Source organism: Myotis davidii, unplaced genomic scaffold, assembly GCF_000327345.1.
Source record: "Myotis davidii unplaced genomic scaffold, ASM32734v1 scaffold1323, whole genome shotgun sequence".
In the NCBI taxonomy this organism is placed as follows: domain Eukaryota; kingdom Metazoa; phylum Chordata; class Mammalia; order Chiroptera; family Vespertilionidae; genus Myotis; species Myotis davidii.
This window is the reverse complement of record NW_006294585.1, coordinates 206,839-224,309: the sequence shown is the minus strand read 5'-3', so window position 1 is coordinate 224,309 and position 17,471 is coordinate 206,839. Positions and strand designations below refer to the sequence as shown.

Sequence of the window (17,471 nt, the reverse complement as noted above, 5' to 3'; positions counted from 1 at the left end):
GTGAATTCTTAGCTTCAAAATTTACTGAAACTTCACTCAGTAAATGTCTTTGGAATTCTGCCAACCAAAGGGGCATAGCGCCTGTTCCCTGACCTGCCACAAAGGAACTCTAAAATAGTTCAATAGTCAATGACATTGGACTTCGGAGGGTGGGTGCTGTGAATTTTGAAAAGCAACTTAATCACTGTTGTTCTTACATCCCTCCTTTGTGTCTCTGATTTGAATGTGTTGTCCTCCTGCTTTGGGCTCAAACAAGTTTTTCATTCTATCTAGTCAATTATTAAGTATTCATTGTATTGAGTGAACACCTACAAATTGTCAAATGCTGTGCAGAGATGGTGCAAACATTTCCACCTCAGGGGGTCAAATGAGACACATGCTAAATTTTAGGACATTCTTAGAAAAGAAACATTTGGCCTCCTAAGAGTTTTCAAATATGCTATAAACCAAATATCCCAAACTTCATTAATTTACAGTGATATGCATTGATTGTGCAATAATGTCAGGGGCAGAAATAGAATATCAGGGACTAGCTATTAGTTATCTATATATATAAAAGGCTAAGATGCTAAGTGTCCCACCGTCAGACTGGTCGCTGTGATGTGCACTGACCACCATGGGGGCAGATGCTCAACACAGGAGCTGCTGAGCTGCAGTGACTTGACAGCGACAGTTCTCAGGTGATGCACCCCAAAACCAGAGAGGAGGGAGCCAGATTCCTTGTGGGGCCCTGGGATTCCACCTTTGGCCATGGGTTATGTTGTTGCTGGGGCACTGTCAGGCCTGAATCTGGTTTACTGCACACTTGCGTTTGTGTTCCACACCCTGTATGACAGCAACTTTGCAGAGTGCCCTCTCAAACTCCAGGACCCCTCAGGGGATGTTGGAGAGCTGGTTTCGGCCTGATCCCCATAGGCCAGCCCCAGGGACCCCACCTGCTTGAGGAGGTCAGGCTGAGGGACCCGACTGGTGCACAATCAGGGCTGGGGAGGGATTGGAGGTTGGCTCCAGGGCCTGTCCAGCCCATCTCTCACAGTCCTGCCCCACTGGCCACCTTCGAATTAATTTCCTTTTAATGTGCACAAATCCGTGCACCGAGTCACTAGTAAGAAATAAAATAAGAAATATCAATCATGCTCTGTTAACTGCGATTGCTTTGTTCTGATTAAAGAAAGCACTTTCTAACCTGGTAGGCAGTTGTATGCCCCCGGGATGTGGGAGTCAACCTTGCCCCTGGGAATCAACCTTGGAATGCAGTCCACACCCATTCAAGAGCTGCCTATTATTGTAGAAAGATTTACAACCTTGTTGCCAAACAATGGAGTCCTGCCCCAGCTTCTCCCAGCCCACCTTGCCTACTTCCCCATGTAATCTTTGTCCTACCCAATATAAGCAGCTGGCTTATCGGGGTGGGGGTGGGGGGCTAGTGAGCAGATTTTTGTGGATGACCTGCTGCTCTCCCATACTGCCAGCAGTGTTGAAATAAATGCTCACATATGATTCAACCCTGTTTCTGCTTAATTGGTTCAAGTAGTGTCAAGCAGCCTGGACTTATTGGTTGTCTGGTTTCAATATTATTTGGCATTTTCATTGCAGCATAACTCAAACTTATCTTGGTGTTCCATGCTTTAAACTACTTGCAAAGAAAGAAAAATGTGAGATAAAATGTGAGAGAACGTTTATGCCTTCAAATACATTTTTTTAAAAAACAAAAAACACTGCAAAAGCATGCATTAGAAAGTCCAGGTCTTGTCCAAAGGACAAGGTTTAAGTGAAAAACATAGATATATGTAAATTAGCAAAAAAGTTGAGGCAGTTTCTTTTATTGTAATGCCTTTTGGCAGATAGACTTGAGTGTGGTTATTACCACTGTCCAGATAGAGGAAGTGATGCAATAAAGGCTGCAAGAGCTCTTGAAGTCTTGTTAGTATTTGCTTTCCAAATAGAAATTTAAGAAATGATTTTACAAAGAAAACTTTGACAAATATTATTAAAAAGTCATGCTGAACAGCTATATTTATAGCTCATCTCCCTCCTGTTGTTTTTCAAAAATTTTTTTCTTTGCCCTAGAATTACAATTTATGTATAGAATTTACACAGGGTATGTTTTTTCCTACTGTCATTTGCTTCTCTAAATTGAATTCTAATGATGTATTTTTAAAAAGTCCCCATATGTTTTCAACTTGAAGGTGGAAGAGGAAGATATGATAAGTCTGATGTATCCTTAGTATGGAGTTCAGAACTTTTCACTCGAAAACATTCTACAAAACAATTTTGAAGCCATTTTCCTTTGTATGAGGAAAGTTCAACATATATTTTCGTTATACCGGAGTAGGGTGTTGCTTACATTTGGAAATAGAACAGCTTTAGAAAGCATCTATAATTATCAATTTATATCAACATGCTTTTCTTCTCTAAATTTTTGTGTACCAAAAAAATTCAGAACATGAAATTATATGAAATAAGCCTTAATTATTATACAAAAACGTATACATTAATTTTTTTATTCCATAATGAAATAGTTAAAAGGGTGTCTTGTTACTACAAACTACAAAAAAAAAAAAGATAATCTAGTAATAGATCTAACTTAGCCACCTGTGAAGAAAACAAATACCATCCAAGATAGCAAATTCAATATTTCAAAAGTAAACCTAAGACACAGAAAATGGTCTGTTGTTGAAATAGGGCATAAAAAACAAACATCAAAAAATAAAGAAATAGGGTATACCATCATTACCCTGAACCGTTTTCTGCATGGATCATAAGGTAAGACAAAGTGTTTTAACTAAATGTAATTTGGAAAAAGCTTGACCTTTCTAGAATAAACACATTGATTCACACTATAATTCACTTTGTACTTCATAAACTTTATTAAATAATGAGCATTACTAACTTTTATTAAGTTATATACAATATTTAAACTATGTTTTCCTAGATACATTTTTTTGCACAAATAATAGAGTAGGGGAAAAATGAACTGATAAAAAAAATGGAACCTTCAGTACAGAGACCGCATAAAAACGTACGTATACTTCTTCTCCCTCAATTATATACATCCTCACCCACCTCCAAAGGAAACTATTTTAAACAAAAGCACTTAATTGACAACTGAGGAAAAATATGAACATGATTTTATATATATATATATATACATACACACACAGCTCTCAAAATCCGCATCCTGGCCGACAGAAGTGATCTCTAAAGCTAGGGACACGTCCTAGAACCTAAAGATGCCCACAGGGGCATGTTCTACAGTAAGACATGTTCATCGAGCAGTGGGGTGTGTTCCTCTAGGTGATATCAAAGCTGTCAATGAGACACTGGTGTTAAAATTAATCAGTTCCGAGAGTAAGACACCCCAGTAACACGGACACGACAGAATCCGGGTCATAGGCATGAAAAGGCGAACATGCGAGGCTGCATTCTTGGGACCAGAAGAGTCAGGTAACTTTGTTTTGCTCTTACAAATACCTCTAGCAGATCTAAGAACCTGCCTTCTTACAGTGCTTGTCTTTTCTGATATTGCTAATCTTGACACTTGTATCACGTTTAAAGAAAGGAATGGAAAGAAGAAATGAACCATGCCATTTAGTGTGGACTTTGTGTTATAAGCTATAAGCAGCAAGAACAGCATAGAGAGGCAAAAAACTTGGGCTACCTTTTGTTATTTAAAAAGAAAAATGAATGCCTTAGGTACCTGTTTATACAATAATGATCGTCACGTTTTATGTTTTCCAGTTCAGAAAAAGAGGCATAGGACTTAAAAGGGGGGAAAGAATTAGGATAAGATGTCACTGATTCAAATCAATATCATTGTTCACCTTCAAATGAAAAGCCAGCAGCCCGTGCCCTACACATATTGTCCTTTATTAAAATGAAAACGGAGAGGGTGGGGGCGGGACCACGGAATGTAAAACTGCTTAAAATGAGAACGCAGAGGCCACTGCTGAGAAACATTGCTGTGCACTGACTGGAGTCTTCAGTAAGACAGACTGTTTTTATAAAGGGGCAGCCAACCTGCCTCATTTTTCTGTTTAGCTTCCTTGAATTTTGCCTCTCCTCACAAGATTTGCCTTTGTTTTCAGTTTACTTCCATAAAGAGTTATAGCAATACAACATATCACAACAAACTGCTATTTAAAGACCGTAATTACCACATAAAAGATGTTATATTAGAGCTTATCAACCAAAGATCCCATTCTTCGATATGCCCCACACGATGTTTGCTTTCAGAAACAAATTCCACTGCAGCCAAGGAAATCTGCAGGCTGGGTCAGGGTACTTGGCTGAGTCCAAAACTCAGGGAAGTTCATGTGAAAAACTGCTCTGGAAAGGGTAACTTTAAAGTGCTTTGTTTTATTTTAGCTTGTGTTTTACTCCGTGTTGATAAGAGACAGGCGCAAAAAATGGTAAGAACAGTTCTATTCCTCCCAGCCCTTCAACTAAAATATGAGCAGATAATCAAGCTGTTCCCAGCTGTCAACCCATCTTTCCTAATAGTTAAGTCAATTTGCATTTTTCTTGGGGTTTCTTTAAGCCATTGAGGAAATCACCTGTTTCACCCCCGGAATCATAAAATAAACGTGAAGAGCAGCACATTCTCCAGGTCTTGTCCAGGAGCCCAGGTAGAGATTTTTGCTTATAGAACATTGGTCTTGTTACATGCTAATCTCCAATACTTACACCATTTCTGCATTACAATGAGCGGATGTAGACAGGAATACCAGAATAGAAACCCTGAAATGGGCACGGAAGACTATACTCCAATGAGAGATCTTTAGCTCATGTTATTCTAGGGTCTTGCCACAAGTAGAACAGAAATGCCAGCTATAATAAGCATAATCCTTTAAAGAGCTTTAGCTTCCTTTCATTTGAAAAACATATGGAAAAGCCCCTTTGCTGCCTTTGAGTCCCAAGATAAAACTAGTCGTGGCTTCTGGATAACAAGAGGAGTATTGCATTTCTTAAAATCAGGGCACTACTGTCAGAATATAGAGAAAAAATATGGCCATCTTGTTAAAAAAAGAAAACCATCTAGAAATTTTCAAGGAAGACTGACTTACATGAAACATGAAGACAACCAGCATCAGAACACAGGTAAGATGCTGACACTGGCTACAGTACAATCCTGGCTGGATCGGCAGCCATTCAAAAAGTTGTGCTGTAAAAGAAAGTACATTTTACACCTCCGGTAATTACAAAACTGTTTTAATCTGGTACATAGAAAACACGCCTCGGGTTCTGTAATTCAGGAGCATATGAAGAAGTGAATTCGGGCAGCGGCTATTAAGAACCTTAGGCAAAGCTGCTAGAACTAAGACACTGGAATTTTTCCCTTAGACTCTGGACAATGTTTTGCTGACTGGGAGATGGGCCCCTCCAAAGATAGTCATTCAGTTTGTCAGAATCGTCGTACGGTGTCAGGTAGGGTGAAACCCCAAGTTTGCCGCCCCCTGGCTTCCTGGGAGTGCACGGGCTATGCAAAGAGGAAGACGTGTTGTTGCTGCCGATGTGATCAGAAAAGTCTGTGTCCACTGTCTTTGGGTCAGATTTCTGTCTACGAGTGTGAGACAGCTCTAACTCTGCCTCATCTTCTTCTGACTTTATTTCCACATAGTCGTCTTCGTCTCCTTCCGTCTCTTTGAAATTGGAAAAATAGTTCTGTGTAGCTATTTGGGCATTTAAGGGTAAATTTCTATTTACTACCAGAACTTTCTGTGAGTCTTGGAGAGTGAGATCTGAGCGTTTTCCAGTATCCTGTTGACACGAGCCACCTATACCTGGCAGCAAATCCTGGTGACTCTCACACTTTGAACTGTTGTGTAAAGACAACAGCTGTTTCCTTCCCACCTCATTAGGGTAGTTGATGGAGTCCGCTGACTTGTTTATTAAGATGGAGGAAGATGACTGGGACCTGTTATAAGGCTGAGATTTAGCGCTGATTCCTTTCCGACCCAAAGAGTTATAAAGATGGCCTTGACATGAGTTCTCCTTGTTGGGCTGACTGACTACCACACTATGTCTCTGTATGGAGCCCAGCAGGTGGTCGGAGGTTTGCAGAGAAGGCACAGAGCAAGCTGTGGACAAATGTCTTGGAATATTTTTTGTGTGGATCTCCAAAGTAGGATATTTTGGTTTCAAGTCTTGCCCTGGCCGGTGACAGAAATCTGCTAATTCTCCGTTGCTATAGGTCGAATGCAAAAGCCAATCCTCGCTACCACGTTGGGCCTGGGAAGGGGATGTAGACCTGAGGGTGGAGGATTCTTGAGGGCTGGCCCAGGCATCCTTCTGAGTCTTAAAGGGAGCCTCTCTGAATACAATCTGGTCATACACTTGTGAATACTCAGCAATCCTGGCACCTGCAAGGCAAATATTGAAACAAAAATATACACAGGGTTATTTCTACATGAGAAGATTAAAGAAATAACACAAACTTCTCACCTATTTTAAGAACTTAAACAGTAGACAGTACTTTGAAGTTTGAAGGTGACTAGCCATTGAATACTAAGTAACACAAACTAATAAAATAACTCATAGTCTAATAAAAAGGAAAGATGCCACCTAAAAATTCATTTAATGTGATCTAATTCTAGGTTCGGTTATTTCAACACTAGGTCTTCAAGTGTTTGCTATTTGTAATGAGTATTTCTAGTGTTCTTTTACAAGCATGAAATAGTGTCAGGGCTAAAGACAGACATCATAAAAATCAGAAAGTTAACCTTGGGTCATGAAAAATAACTCAAGTAGTCATTACAAGAAGCATGACTGCAATCCATCATGCAATGGCTACCCCAGCTTCTCACCAGTCTCGATTGCTCTCAGACAACTACTCCCAGAAGAGTCTGCTGTCTGTGGCTGCTCCCACACCTCTTGTGTCTAGGCAGCCCTCCACAGCCCCTGTCCGGGGAGTTAATGTCTACAGGAGGTCCTCCCTCCCAGCGCTTCAGAACTGCATGTGTTGATGGACCCGTATATCCTTCCCCAACCCCAAGAAGCTGGGTACTCGAGTCTGTGCTTGCACTATATAAAGAATAAGCCATCTGTGCATATAATTGATACACTAATGCCTCTAATATTGGTTCCAGAACAGGATTTGACCATTACTCGATGGAAGCTAGTGCCACTTTAAATTAAGCTATGAGGCCGTTCTCTCTGCTCCACTTCTGAGCACGGACTTTTCTAAAGACGTTTACAGAACCTTGCCATGGATAGAGCATTCTCTTGAGCCGGAATGACTTAAGAGAGAGAACCCAGAGATGTCAATTTCCAAAACAATTTTCCCCCTCGGCCCCCAACAAGGTACCCACATGACTACCCTAGAATCAAAGAATTCCATGCACCCTATAAATCACTCAGGCCACATCTCCAGTCTCTACGAAGGGAATCTATCTATCCCATAGAAGACAACCAGCAAGTGACAATACATTTTCTTCTTCTTTAAACTATTTATAAGTTCGGTAACCTGTTGTTAGTAAATTATTCCTTCTAACTAAAATTTTAGTTCAGTTTCTGCCATTTCTTTTGGGTCTATCTTCTATGAGAATAGAAATCAACCTACATTCTGTGTGCCCATTAATTGCAAACCCCTCAAGTTATTTGCTCCCCGGTCCCCAGAATCAGGGCAGATAGTCTGTTTAACTTCTCATTATAGATCAGTGATGGTGAATCTATGACACGCGTGTCAGAGGTGACACGCGAACTCATTTTTTTGGTTGATTTTTCTTTGTTAAATGGCATTTAAATATATAAAATAAATATCAAAAATATACATCTTTGTTTTACTATGGTTGCAAATATCAAAAAATTTCTATATGTGACACAGCACCAGAGTTAAGTTAGGGTTTTTCAAAATGCTGACACGCTGAGCTCAAAACGTTTGCCATCACTGTAATAGATGCTATATCCAGATCCTTCAGGTTTTCAAATCCAAATTCCTCAGAAGGACAGAGATTATTCCTTTAGATTTTCTAGTAATAAATACTTGAGCTATTACTTCTTAAGGGGCATAGCAAAGACTTTGAATATCAATTAAGATTTGGCAGCCCCTTAGGGGATTGAAAGTCTACATGGACACCACCATGTTAGCTATCCTGAACTCCATAATGTTTCGTTAACTAGGAACCCCAAGCAAAGGCAAGGACCTTTAGACATAGACATTGGTTAGTAGTCCCCTCTGGAAGTTGGATGTTTCTGCCCAAGCTATTATCACCTACACGATGGCCCTGAGCCTGATCCCACCACTGAAGTCAGAAAGGCTCTGAGCTTTCACAAGGTTCCAAGAAGGTAACAACTTTGGGGAAAGCAGTGAGAGCTAAGTTACACATTCAGTCAAACTATTCTAGTATCCAAATGTAACCCTAAAGTCTTATAAGAACAATTAACACTTGACTTTAGGATATGGTAGCCCAGAACATCTGAAACCATGCGTCATCCAAAATATCCACAGTATTTCTTGTGCCTTTTCCTTCCTTATCGCACTCTTCTTTTGCTTAATCAAGTCCTGTTTACCTCTCAAAACCCTCCACAAGCCCTAACCCTTCTGTGAATCTTTGTCTAACTGATTTCTCTTCTGTGAAGTCTTACACACTTAGTGTGCCCCTGTATGTACTTAGTGTGCAACCAACACTTGGCTATTGGTAGTGCACACATGCATGTACATGGCTGCATGCACACACACACTTTTGGGTTCCTCCTTGTTTTATGTGGGTTAGTTTATTATTCCAGCTTGTCCGTGAGCTTTAACCTTGGAGAATAATCCCTACAGAGTACCAAGCACAGTTCGAGATAGAAACTGGTCTCAAGAACTACTTAATGACTCAGATAATTTCTGGACTGCCCCCTTTTATTCGAAGCACGGTGTTGAGAATGGATGTACTTTCCCGAAGACCCTGCCACTGAGAGTGGAAAGGCAGCCTAGAAATCAGGCACCGCAGGAAAAGGGGAAACAGGAAGGTGACCTTTGATTGACATGCCGCTATAGGTAACTTGTAATGCATACAGTCTGTCTTTGGATAATAAAGAAGTTGGTCATTTATAAATTTGGGATCAAAAGCATCTCACAAGTAAACAATATGCTGTGTCTATGTTTTGGGGTCTCAGGTTGGCCTTCTAAGTGAGTCTATAATTTGCTTGATGCCAATGTGAACAAGACGAGCTTCCAGAGCCACGGCTCTCATTAGATTCCCTCAGCCAGATGTGTGGGAAGTAGCCAGCCCAATCACACTGCAGCCTACAAGGCTGAGCATGAGGCAGCTGGACCCAAGTCCCCTGCATCCTTGGTTCTGGCATTAGCAGTCTTTATAGAACATGCACATCATCATTATGTGACAACCCCCAAGGCAGTCTCTGGTTTATTTCTCTTTTGTACAAGTTTAAAAGGTGGAGCTCTTATAAATATTTGAAGGGATGCGTGCTGAGAGAAGCACGAAATGTACTGTTTTCAAGACAGAGGATTAAAATCGGTGTTTCCGATGTTGCTTGAGATGCAGACCACAGCATAAAATGTCATTTTGCCTTCCCTACTTTGCACAAGGAGGAAAAGTCCTCACGCCTGTATGGAGTTTTCTCCCACGTAAAACATCACACACAAAGAAAGAGAATCCCAAGGCCTCACTGGTCTCAAGGACTATCAGGAGGGACGCCTGGCCGAAACAGACGGCCAGCAAGCTACATCAGGCTCTAAAAGGTGGGAGCAACTAGACCTGGTTGGGTGATTTCTAGGCGGAAATCTGCCCCGGGGCCTGTAGACCCGGCTAGAGAGTTCAATAAAGGTGCTCGAGAGTGGCGGCAGGTGAACAGGGTGCTCCTCCTTCCGGACAACACCGAGAGCAAGCTCCTGGCAAAGTGGCAAGGCCCACACGCAGAAGTCTGGAGAACCGGTCCATTCGATGACCACGTCCTGTGCCCAGATAAACGAGAGAGAGAAAAGGAGTCATCATGTCAACTGATTGAAAGCCTAGTGGGCACAGGAGTGGTCTCGATCCACCCAGATGGAAGATCCTCAGGTCCGAGAGATGGCAGGCCCCAGGGATGACTCCACGCTCAGAAGATGCTTGGGAGAAAGTGTCGCCTCTTTGTTGGGGAAAACGTGGTAGCAGCCCACCCTGTCGAGAGCGGACCCAGACATAAAGCTGAGGAAAGATCCTGTAGGCTCCCAAGACACACCAGTAGGCAAAAGCAAAAGGAGAGCAAACCCAAAGTGAGAAGCAAAAGAAAACCACAAAGGGAAATCTACGCGTACTTAAAAGAAGGGGAACAAAGAAGGCGATTCAAGGAAGCGCTGAGCGCGAGCCTCAGCACGGAAGGATGTGCTTCCATCAGAGTTAGAGTTCTGCGTTGTAATGGACGGTCTATGTTCAACACAACCTGGCTTGGGGGAGTACCACTTCTTAAAGGACAGTCTGCTGACATAAGCCATCATCACCAGAAACTTTAGTAATATATTATCTCTCATTCTGAGGGTCCCCGGCCCAGATTCCGTCAGTGGCTGCACTGCCAATTCATACTGTTCCCAGTGCCATCTATGCCCCCAAATAGCCCATCTGCAGCTGGAACTCAGGCACATTTTCTATGTATAACAACAGACCAGAGTAGCAATCTAGCATTGCCAAGGGGACACGGATTAATTCAACTATATTATTGCAAAGAGAAAAAATATGAGAAATAGTTTCTCTCACATTTTAACCTTTATTTAAAAAGAAAATATCTCAAAGAGAGTCTGTAAAATTCTTTGAGCAACAATTCCAGGGCTTAACTTCCCTATCTGTTACGAAATTTTACTGTATGATTAGCTTTAGGAAAAGCGTAGAGCTTTAGGCAATTCTTAAATATTCTCAAACTTAAAAAGTAAATCCCTATAGATTCTTGTCATGTAATGTGTAGATTCATTTAGGACTTGGACACCCCCTTCTGATCCTCTGGTTTCCATGGAGATAATGTAACCAATCCCAAAGAAAGGAGGAGAGTGAGTGGCATAATCCTTGCAGAGGAGTCTTGTCGCCATTAAGCTAAGTATCTGAACGTCCCTGATGCTGAGCCATCTGGCATTTACTTTTAATTGGAGAACCATCTCCTCTCATTTGATACTGAGGTGGTCCTTTGTCAGAAAACCCAGGGCAGGGATTCTTAAATTATGATTGAAAGGCCACTCTGATTTAAAATGCTAATTCCGCCCGACTGGTGTGGCTCAGTGGATTTGAGCTTTGTCCCGTGCCCCAGCAAGTCCAGTGGGTCCATTCCTGGTCAGGGCACATGCCTGGGTTGTGGCCTCAGTCCCCATTAGGGGGCATGCAGGAGGCAGCTGATTGATGTTCTGCTCTCACATTGATGTTTCTATCTCTCTCTCCCTCTCCCTTCTTCTCTCTCTCTCTGAAATCAATAAAAACACATTTAAAAAAGATGCTAATTCCTGAGCCTAACCCCAGAAATCTCTCTAGATCTGGAGGTGGAAAGGGCCTCGGGTGAGAGCCAGTGCCCTGGGCTGGGGGATGTCTTTTCATGACATTTGTGTGCGTCATTCCCACCCTCACTCCACCACCACGACCAGTACTAAGTTTGTCCTCTTTAGTCAGGAGGCAGGCACTTCTCTGTAACAGAGAAAGAAGTCAAGCTCCGAACATCTTATTCCTTTAGCCCTAACGGTACAAATATCATCCCTGACATCCTGGTTTAGTTCTGCCCCACAGAGGAGGCTTGCCTAAAAGATGAAGCTTTGTGGCAGCGTGTGTTAGAATACCAAACGAAACAGTATTGAGTGCATTACAGCAGCTATTTAAAAAAATCAACGAGTAACGGAAATATGCGAGAAGAAAACTGAGTCGTAGTGTGAACAGCTTTAACAACGCAGGAAGGATTCCTTTTTGTCTGTTAGGACAAGTGGGCGGTGTTGTTGGGATTCTGGAGCAAAGAGCAATCCTATTCCTTACGCTTCCAAACCGTAACAGCTCGCATGAGCTACTCCTCCTGACACACTGATGTAAGGGGAGAAGCTCTCGATGCCACAGGTTAAACCAACCGCTGTATTCCACGGTTCAGATCGTGCTAGAGAAAATTTCTTACAGCAGCACATCTGTAGTGACAATGTTCCACGCACAACAGAAAACCTCTGAGGCCCAGTCACGCTCCAGCTCGCATGAGTGGGCGACGCGGGAAAGGGTCTGCGTTGTTTTGGGTGAAGGGGAGCAGAGTTGGCCCCCCCCAAAAGAGGCCTTTGGGGATATTGATTCTTTTAAGGTGGTTATTTTTAAGAAAAGAAACACTCAGAAAAAACCTTTGCTCTTCCCCCTAATTTCCTAAAAGGAATTTAGATGGAGGCCCTGCTTCAGGAAAGGAGCCGTCATTCTATAGTTTAACAAAAACTAGTGACAGAGCCCTAGCCGGTTTGGCTCAGTGGATAGAGCATCGACCTGCGGACTGAAAGGTCCCAGGTTCGATTGCGGTCAAGGGCATGTACCTTGGTTGCGGGCACATCCCTAGTAGGGAGTGTGCAGGAGGCAGCTGGTCGATGCTTCTCTCTCATCGATGTTTCTAACTCTCTATCCCTCTCCCTTCCTCTCTGTAAAAAATCAATAAAATATATTTTAAAAAACAAACACAAAACTAGTGACAGACAGGGAGGAACCTAGCAAGGCCCGTATGCTTAAAGTTCTGTGTCCCATTACTAAGGATGGACCCCCAAACATTTATTTACCAAACGTTGCTTTTCTCCATGAAATTGCCTTCCTGCCCTTTGAAATGCCAAACCACGCCTCCCTTCTATCTCCAGAATGACATAGAAGCCTCACTGCCCAATGTGTCCTTGAGTCTCATATTCTTAGGGCCCCCCTGCATGAACATCTATAATACATTTTGGACATTTCCCCCTGTTATTTGGTTTCGTGTCAATCTGAGGATTAGCTCAGCCAGAACCTAGGAAGGTGGCAGGAAAACTGGCTTTGCACAGCCCACACGCGCAAGTCACAGTCTCACTCAGAGAGGACGTACGCCTGGGTGGCAATGTTCTCACGGTCTTACGGACATTGGGAACCTGACAGCTGCTCTCACGTCTTACTGTCAAGGAGGGAGGAAGCGAGAAGGAACGTACCGATGGCGGGCCCTCCTTGCTTCTTGTCTTCTAGGATGGCAGCCAGGTCCTTGTGCACAGGTCTGTGCGGTTGGCTGGCCGGTGGCTGCTCCACCTCCGGGCTTTTCACTTTTAAGAGCTGATTTGCCTTCTTGATCTTCTGACTGTACTGCCTCGCCATCATAAAAACCCGGCTCTTGGTCTTATCTGTGGCGTCCACCCCCGGGTCCGGGCTGTCCAGGTCCACCTGGGACAGGCTGCTGCTGGCCAAGTCATAGGGGTTTTCCAGGGGCGGCCCTTCGCCGGCCAGAGAGAGCCGGTTGAGACTGAGAAAGGAGCCTTCCTTAGACAGCAGGTCCTCCCCCAGCGGGCAGCTGGCCCGGCTGGCCCTGCCCGGCCTGTCCTGCAGCGTGAGGAGCGCGCGGCTCTCGGGGAGCGAGAGTGTGGACAGGGCCCGGGCCGCGTCCTGGCTCAGCTCGGGCGCGCTCTCCGAGTGCAGCCTGTCCGCCACGTCGTCTTTGCTGACGGGAAACGCGGCGAGGAGCCGGTCTCGGGCCTTGACCTCGTTCTTCTTGATGTAATTCTCCAGGTCATTCCAGATTTCGTCTACTTCTTCCGACAGCTTATCGGATATAGACTTCTCCGCGATGGACAAGTTACAGCCGAAGGAGTTATACAGCAAGCTCAAGTAGTCGTTGTCCGCGGGGCCCGGCTGGTAGGGCGCCTCGTCCTCGCTGAGCTGGAGGCTGTCCTGGGACACGAAGGGCCTCAGGGTGTCGCAGCACGCGAAGTCGGCCTCCAGGCCCAGGAAGGTGCCCCTCTTGGGACGCGTGAGGCTGCTGCACCTGAGGTCCAGCGAGGGCGGGTCCGGGAGCCGGATGGTGTCGTAGATGTTCTCCTCCACCACCTCAAGTTCATGCACGCTCTGGTTCGAGGACGCCTCCCGACCTGGCCGCGGCCCCCCTCTCTTGGTGTGCAGAGGGCTCTTCTCGTGGCCAGCGTGCCCCTTGGAGAAGGCTAGCTCCGGGGTGCTCTTGGGTCGAACAGAGTCCCTGGCTGCTCTGGGGGGAGTGGACTCCGCTTCTTCCCGCTGAGCGACCATGAGTTTTAAGTCCTCATAACTGATGTTATCATAGACGTGGTCTATGTCATCCAGAGTCAACTCGATAGATGAGCCGAAGGGGGTCATTCCGTCCTGCCCTTCCGTTTTAGGGTCATTCTGCAGTTCCCTTTGGGGGCTGTACCGAGAGCCGTCGCTGTCCCTGGTTCTTGCTTCCGGAGGACACGTGTTGCTCTCGCCAGCGCTGCTGGCCCGCCGGACCACCCTGTGGCCGGAGCCGGCGGCCTCGGTGGCCTCCATCTGTCCCAGGTGCCAGCTGCAGGGGCGACTGGAGGTGCCGTCTTCGCCCAGCCGGCTGGCGTTCAGGTCTGAGGAGGAAAAGGACGGCACGAACATCTGGTAATCGTCGTCGTCCTCCTCGTTCTCCGGGCCCCGGCGGCTGGGGAACAGGGCCTGCCGGATCTGGTGGTCCGTCCAGATGTTCCTGGCGGCCCCGCCTCCGTGGAGCGCGCTGAGGATGGCGGAGCCGCCGGGCTGGCTGTTCCTCTGCGTGGGCGCCGGCCCGGCCGACCTCCGCTGGGGAGAGCCGCCTCCTCTGGGAACCTGAGGGTAGAAACACTGATGGAATCGCAGCACCAGGGGTGCATAACTCGCGGCCTTCTCCCGTGTTCACCCATCGCCTATCCCACTACCAGGTAGTAAGACTCATAAAGAAAATGATCAGTAAACACTGATGATTTTCACTGAGTTGAAAAGCACTTCGGCCCTAGCCGGTTTGGCTCAGTGGATACAGCATGGGCCTGTGGACTAAAGGGTCCTGGGTTCCGGTCAAAGGCACATGCCTGGGTTGTGGGCTCAATCCCCCTGGGGGGTGTGCAGGAGGCAGCTGATGAATAATTCTCTCTCGTCATTGATGTTTCTATCTCTCTCTCCCTCTCCCTTCCTCTCTGAAATCAATCTCTCTCTATATAAAAGCCCAGTGGCCAGAACGGTGGAACGACTGGTGGCTATGACGTGCACGGCAGCAGCCAACCAGCCTGATCCGGGTGCTGATCAGCCCCCCAAACCCGATTGGGGGTGGGGCCAGCTGCCAATCACCTGCAGCCCCCATTGGGGTGGGCTAGCCTGGACCCCACCTGTGCATGAATTCGTGCACCTGGCCTCTAGTAAAAATATATTATTTTTTTTTTAAAAAAAGAAAAGTACTTCAGATTTTTGCAAAAGGGGCAGAAAGGCCAGAAACTGGTAATCACTTAGAAATAAGCTACGGCGTTTGCAGACGCCTTCCAAGCTTAATGTTCACAGTCACTCCGTGAATTGGCTATGATTGTACCAGTTTCACAGGAAGGAAATCTAGGCTCATGAGAATCCAATAACTTGCTGAATTCTGCCCTGAACCTGACCAGTTGTGCCCTGGTTTATGGGTTCTAGGCAAAGACTTGGTTGCAGGAATGTAATTTAATCCACTGTTGAGTTAATGAGATTTTTACTTTCTTTCAAAATACATGTAATTAAGTAATATTTCGATGCCTGTGAGGAAATAAACTACATGTGACATTAATGATGTCTAATCAGAGAACACAATGGGGTCCTTTATAACTTGGAACCTTTCTTGATGGAGCTCAATTGTGCAGACTGGGAGCGGACTGCCCTCTGAGGCCCTCCGTAGGCATAAACATCAGCTTCAAAGAGTTCATTTGAAAGGGTGAAGACCGGTTCAAACTAATTAGTACCAGGGACATGTTTTCTGATCCGAACACTGTAGTGATCTATTGGAAATGTCAAATTAGCAAGAAGTTTTCATCACTTGTCAATGAAACTGGGATACACAGTGCCTTGGAATATCTACCTGCCAATATGTCTGTGTGTCTGTTTATCAGGGAGGGAAGGGAAGAGAAAAGCAAGAAGGGCAAGAATAAAATTTCATTCTGAATATTCTTTTCTATTACAAAATTAAGTCTAAAAAAAATGCCCTAGTTCTGAGAGGGAGGCGGTTATAAGGACGAGTCCTCACTTAAACCCATTTCAAAATGTAAGGTAATTGCTCACCCTTGGAACACAGGCTGGGGGGGTGGGGTGGGGGGGATGTGAGTACCTATGGAAAGTGCCTGAAGTACAGATTGCAAAACAAGATATGTCAGGGCACTTACCTTTTGGATATCTTGTGACCTTTCTGGGAAAAAAAAAATAAAACAAACAAACAAATGAATAGTTTTTTTAAGTTTGTGGATTAAAAATGTATCTCACACATAGCTAAGCACTCCTATTTTATAAGACTTTTAAACTTACTGCTCATAATTAAAGACCAAGAAGCTTCTGGGCCCTTTAGACCTAATTTTCAAAAGACACCTCCCAGTTATCTTGGTTATATGCCCTGGACTATAGCTCAAACAACTACATACATCTGAGTGGTAAGTATCTTCCTTAATCCCCGAGAGCAATGGACCAATTCACCCTAATACATTCAAAAGTCCCCCCGCCCCAATATGTGTTACCTGAAAAAAGATCCACATGGCCTAAGCCCCGAAAATCACTTACACATAGGACTATGCTTCTGTTAATTTTAAAACAGGTTACTGGTTACAACGGAAACATAGAGCATCTCTCAGCAGGGTCACCGTGGCCTGTGCTGAGGGTGGTGCACCTGGAAGTCTGGGGCTGGGTTTCCGGTTCCTCATAGAGACCCTCTTACGGATGCCTTGATTATGTGCATCGCATCTTTACAAGTGGCTTAATGACAGAAGCACATAAAGTAAAAAGTGGTCGAACCCTCTCCACAAACCCCAGCCCGCAGAGGTCACCCAACTTCACAGTTTGATGTTCATCTTTCCAGATGCTGCCCGCTGCCCCCATCCCACCACAAAGCAGTTTTTGCTTTTCAAAGAAAGGCACAATATGCAGCACTGCATTTCCTGCTAAATAGATGTGGACACTCTTCTCAGCCCATGGACATACTTCCTTCTTTCCGACGGCTGCAGAATAATCCCTGTACCACACATTTCAATGGATTTTACCAAACTTTGCTCTAAAAAGCTTACACACCAATAGTTTCAAAGTGCTTGTTTTTCTATATCATTACGTCAAGCTCATGGCTGTTCCCTTTTTATCTATCTCACTTAAATGTACGATTTTTTTTTCAACTTCAAATTATTCTTTTATTATTATTATTAATCCTCACTGGAGAATATTTTTCGCATTTATTTTTTATTCGTGGAAGGGAGAGGGGGAGACCAAGAGAGAGACACATTGATTAGTTGCCCCCCCACACACACCCGCCCCCAACCAGGGCCATGGATGGAGCCTGAAACCTAAGTACATGCCCTTGATCAGAAACAAATTCAGAACACT

General features: G+C 44.7%; 1 protein-coding gene across 3 annotated transcripts in view; it reads right to left on the bottom strand.

Annotated features, from left to right (window-relative positions):
- Nucleotides 1–2,846: 2,846 nt before the first annotated feature.
- The window catches only part of PLEKHG1 (pleckstrin homology and RhoGEF domain containing G1), a 141,124-nt gene continuing 126,499 nt past the window's right edge, over nucleotides 2,847–17,471 (bottom strand). For all 3 annotated transcript variants that reach the window (XM_015567187.1, XM_006768711.2, XM_015567188.1), the window contains 3 exons: nucleotides 16,274–16,296; nucleotides 13,085–14,726; nucleotides 2,847–6,362 (listed from right to left, as the gene is read on the bottom strand). In XM_015567187.1, the coding sequence (XP_015422673.1) occupies nucleotides 5,299–6,362; nucleotides 13,085–14,726; nucleotides 16,274–16,296 (2,729 nt within the window). In that variant the 3' untranslated portion in view covers nucleotides 2,847–5,298. The remainder of the gene's footprint in view (nucleotides 6,363–13,084; nucleotides 14,727–16,273; nucleotides 16,297–17,471) is intronic.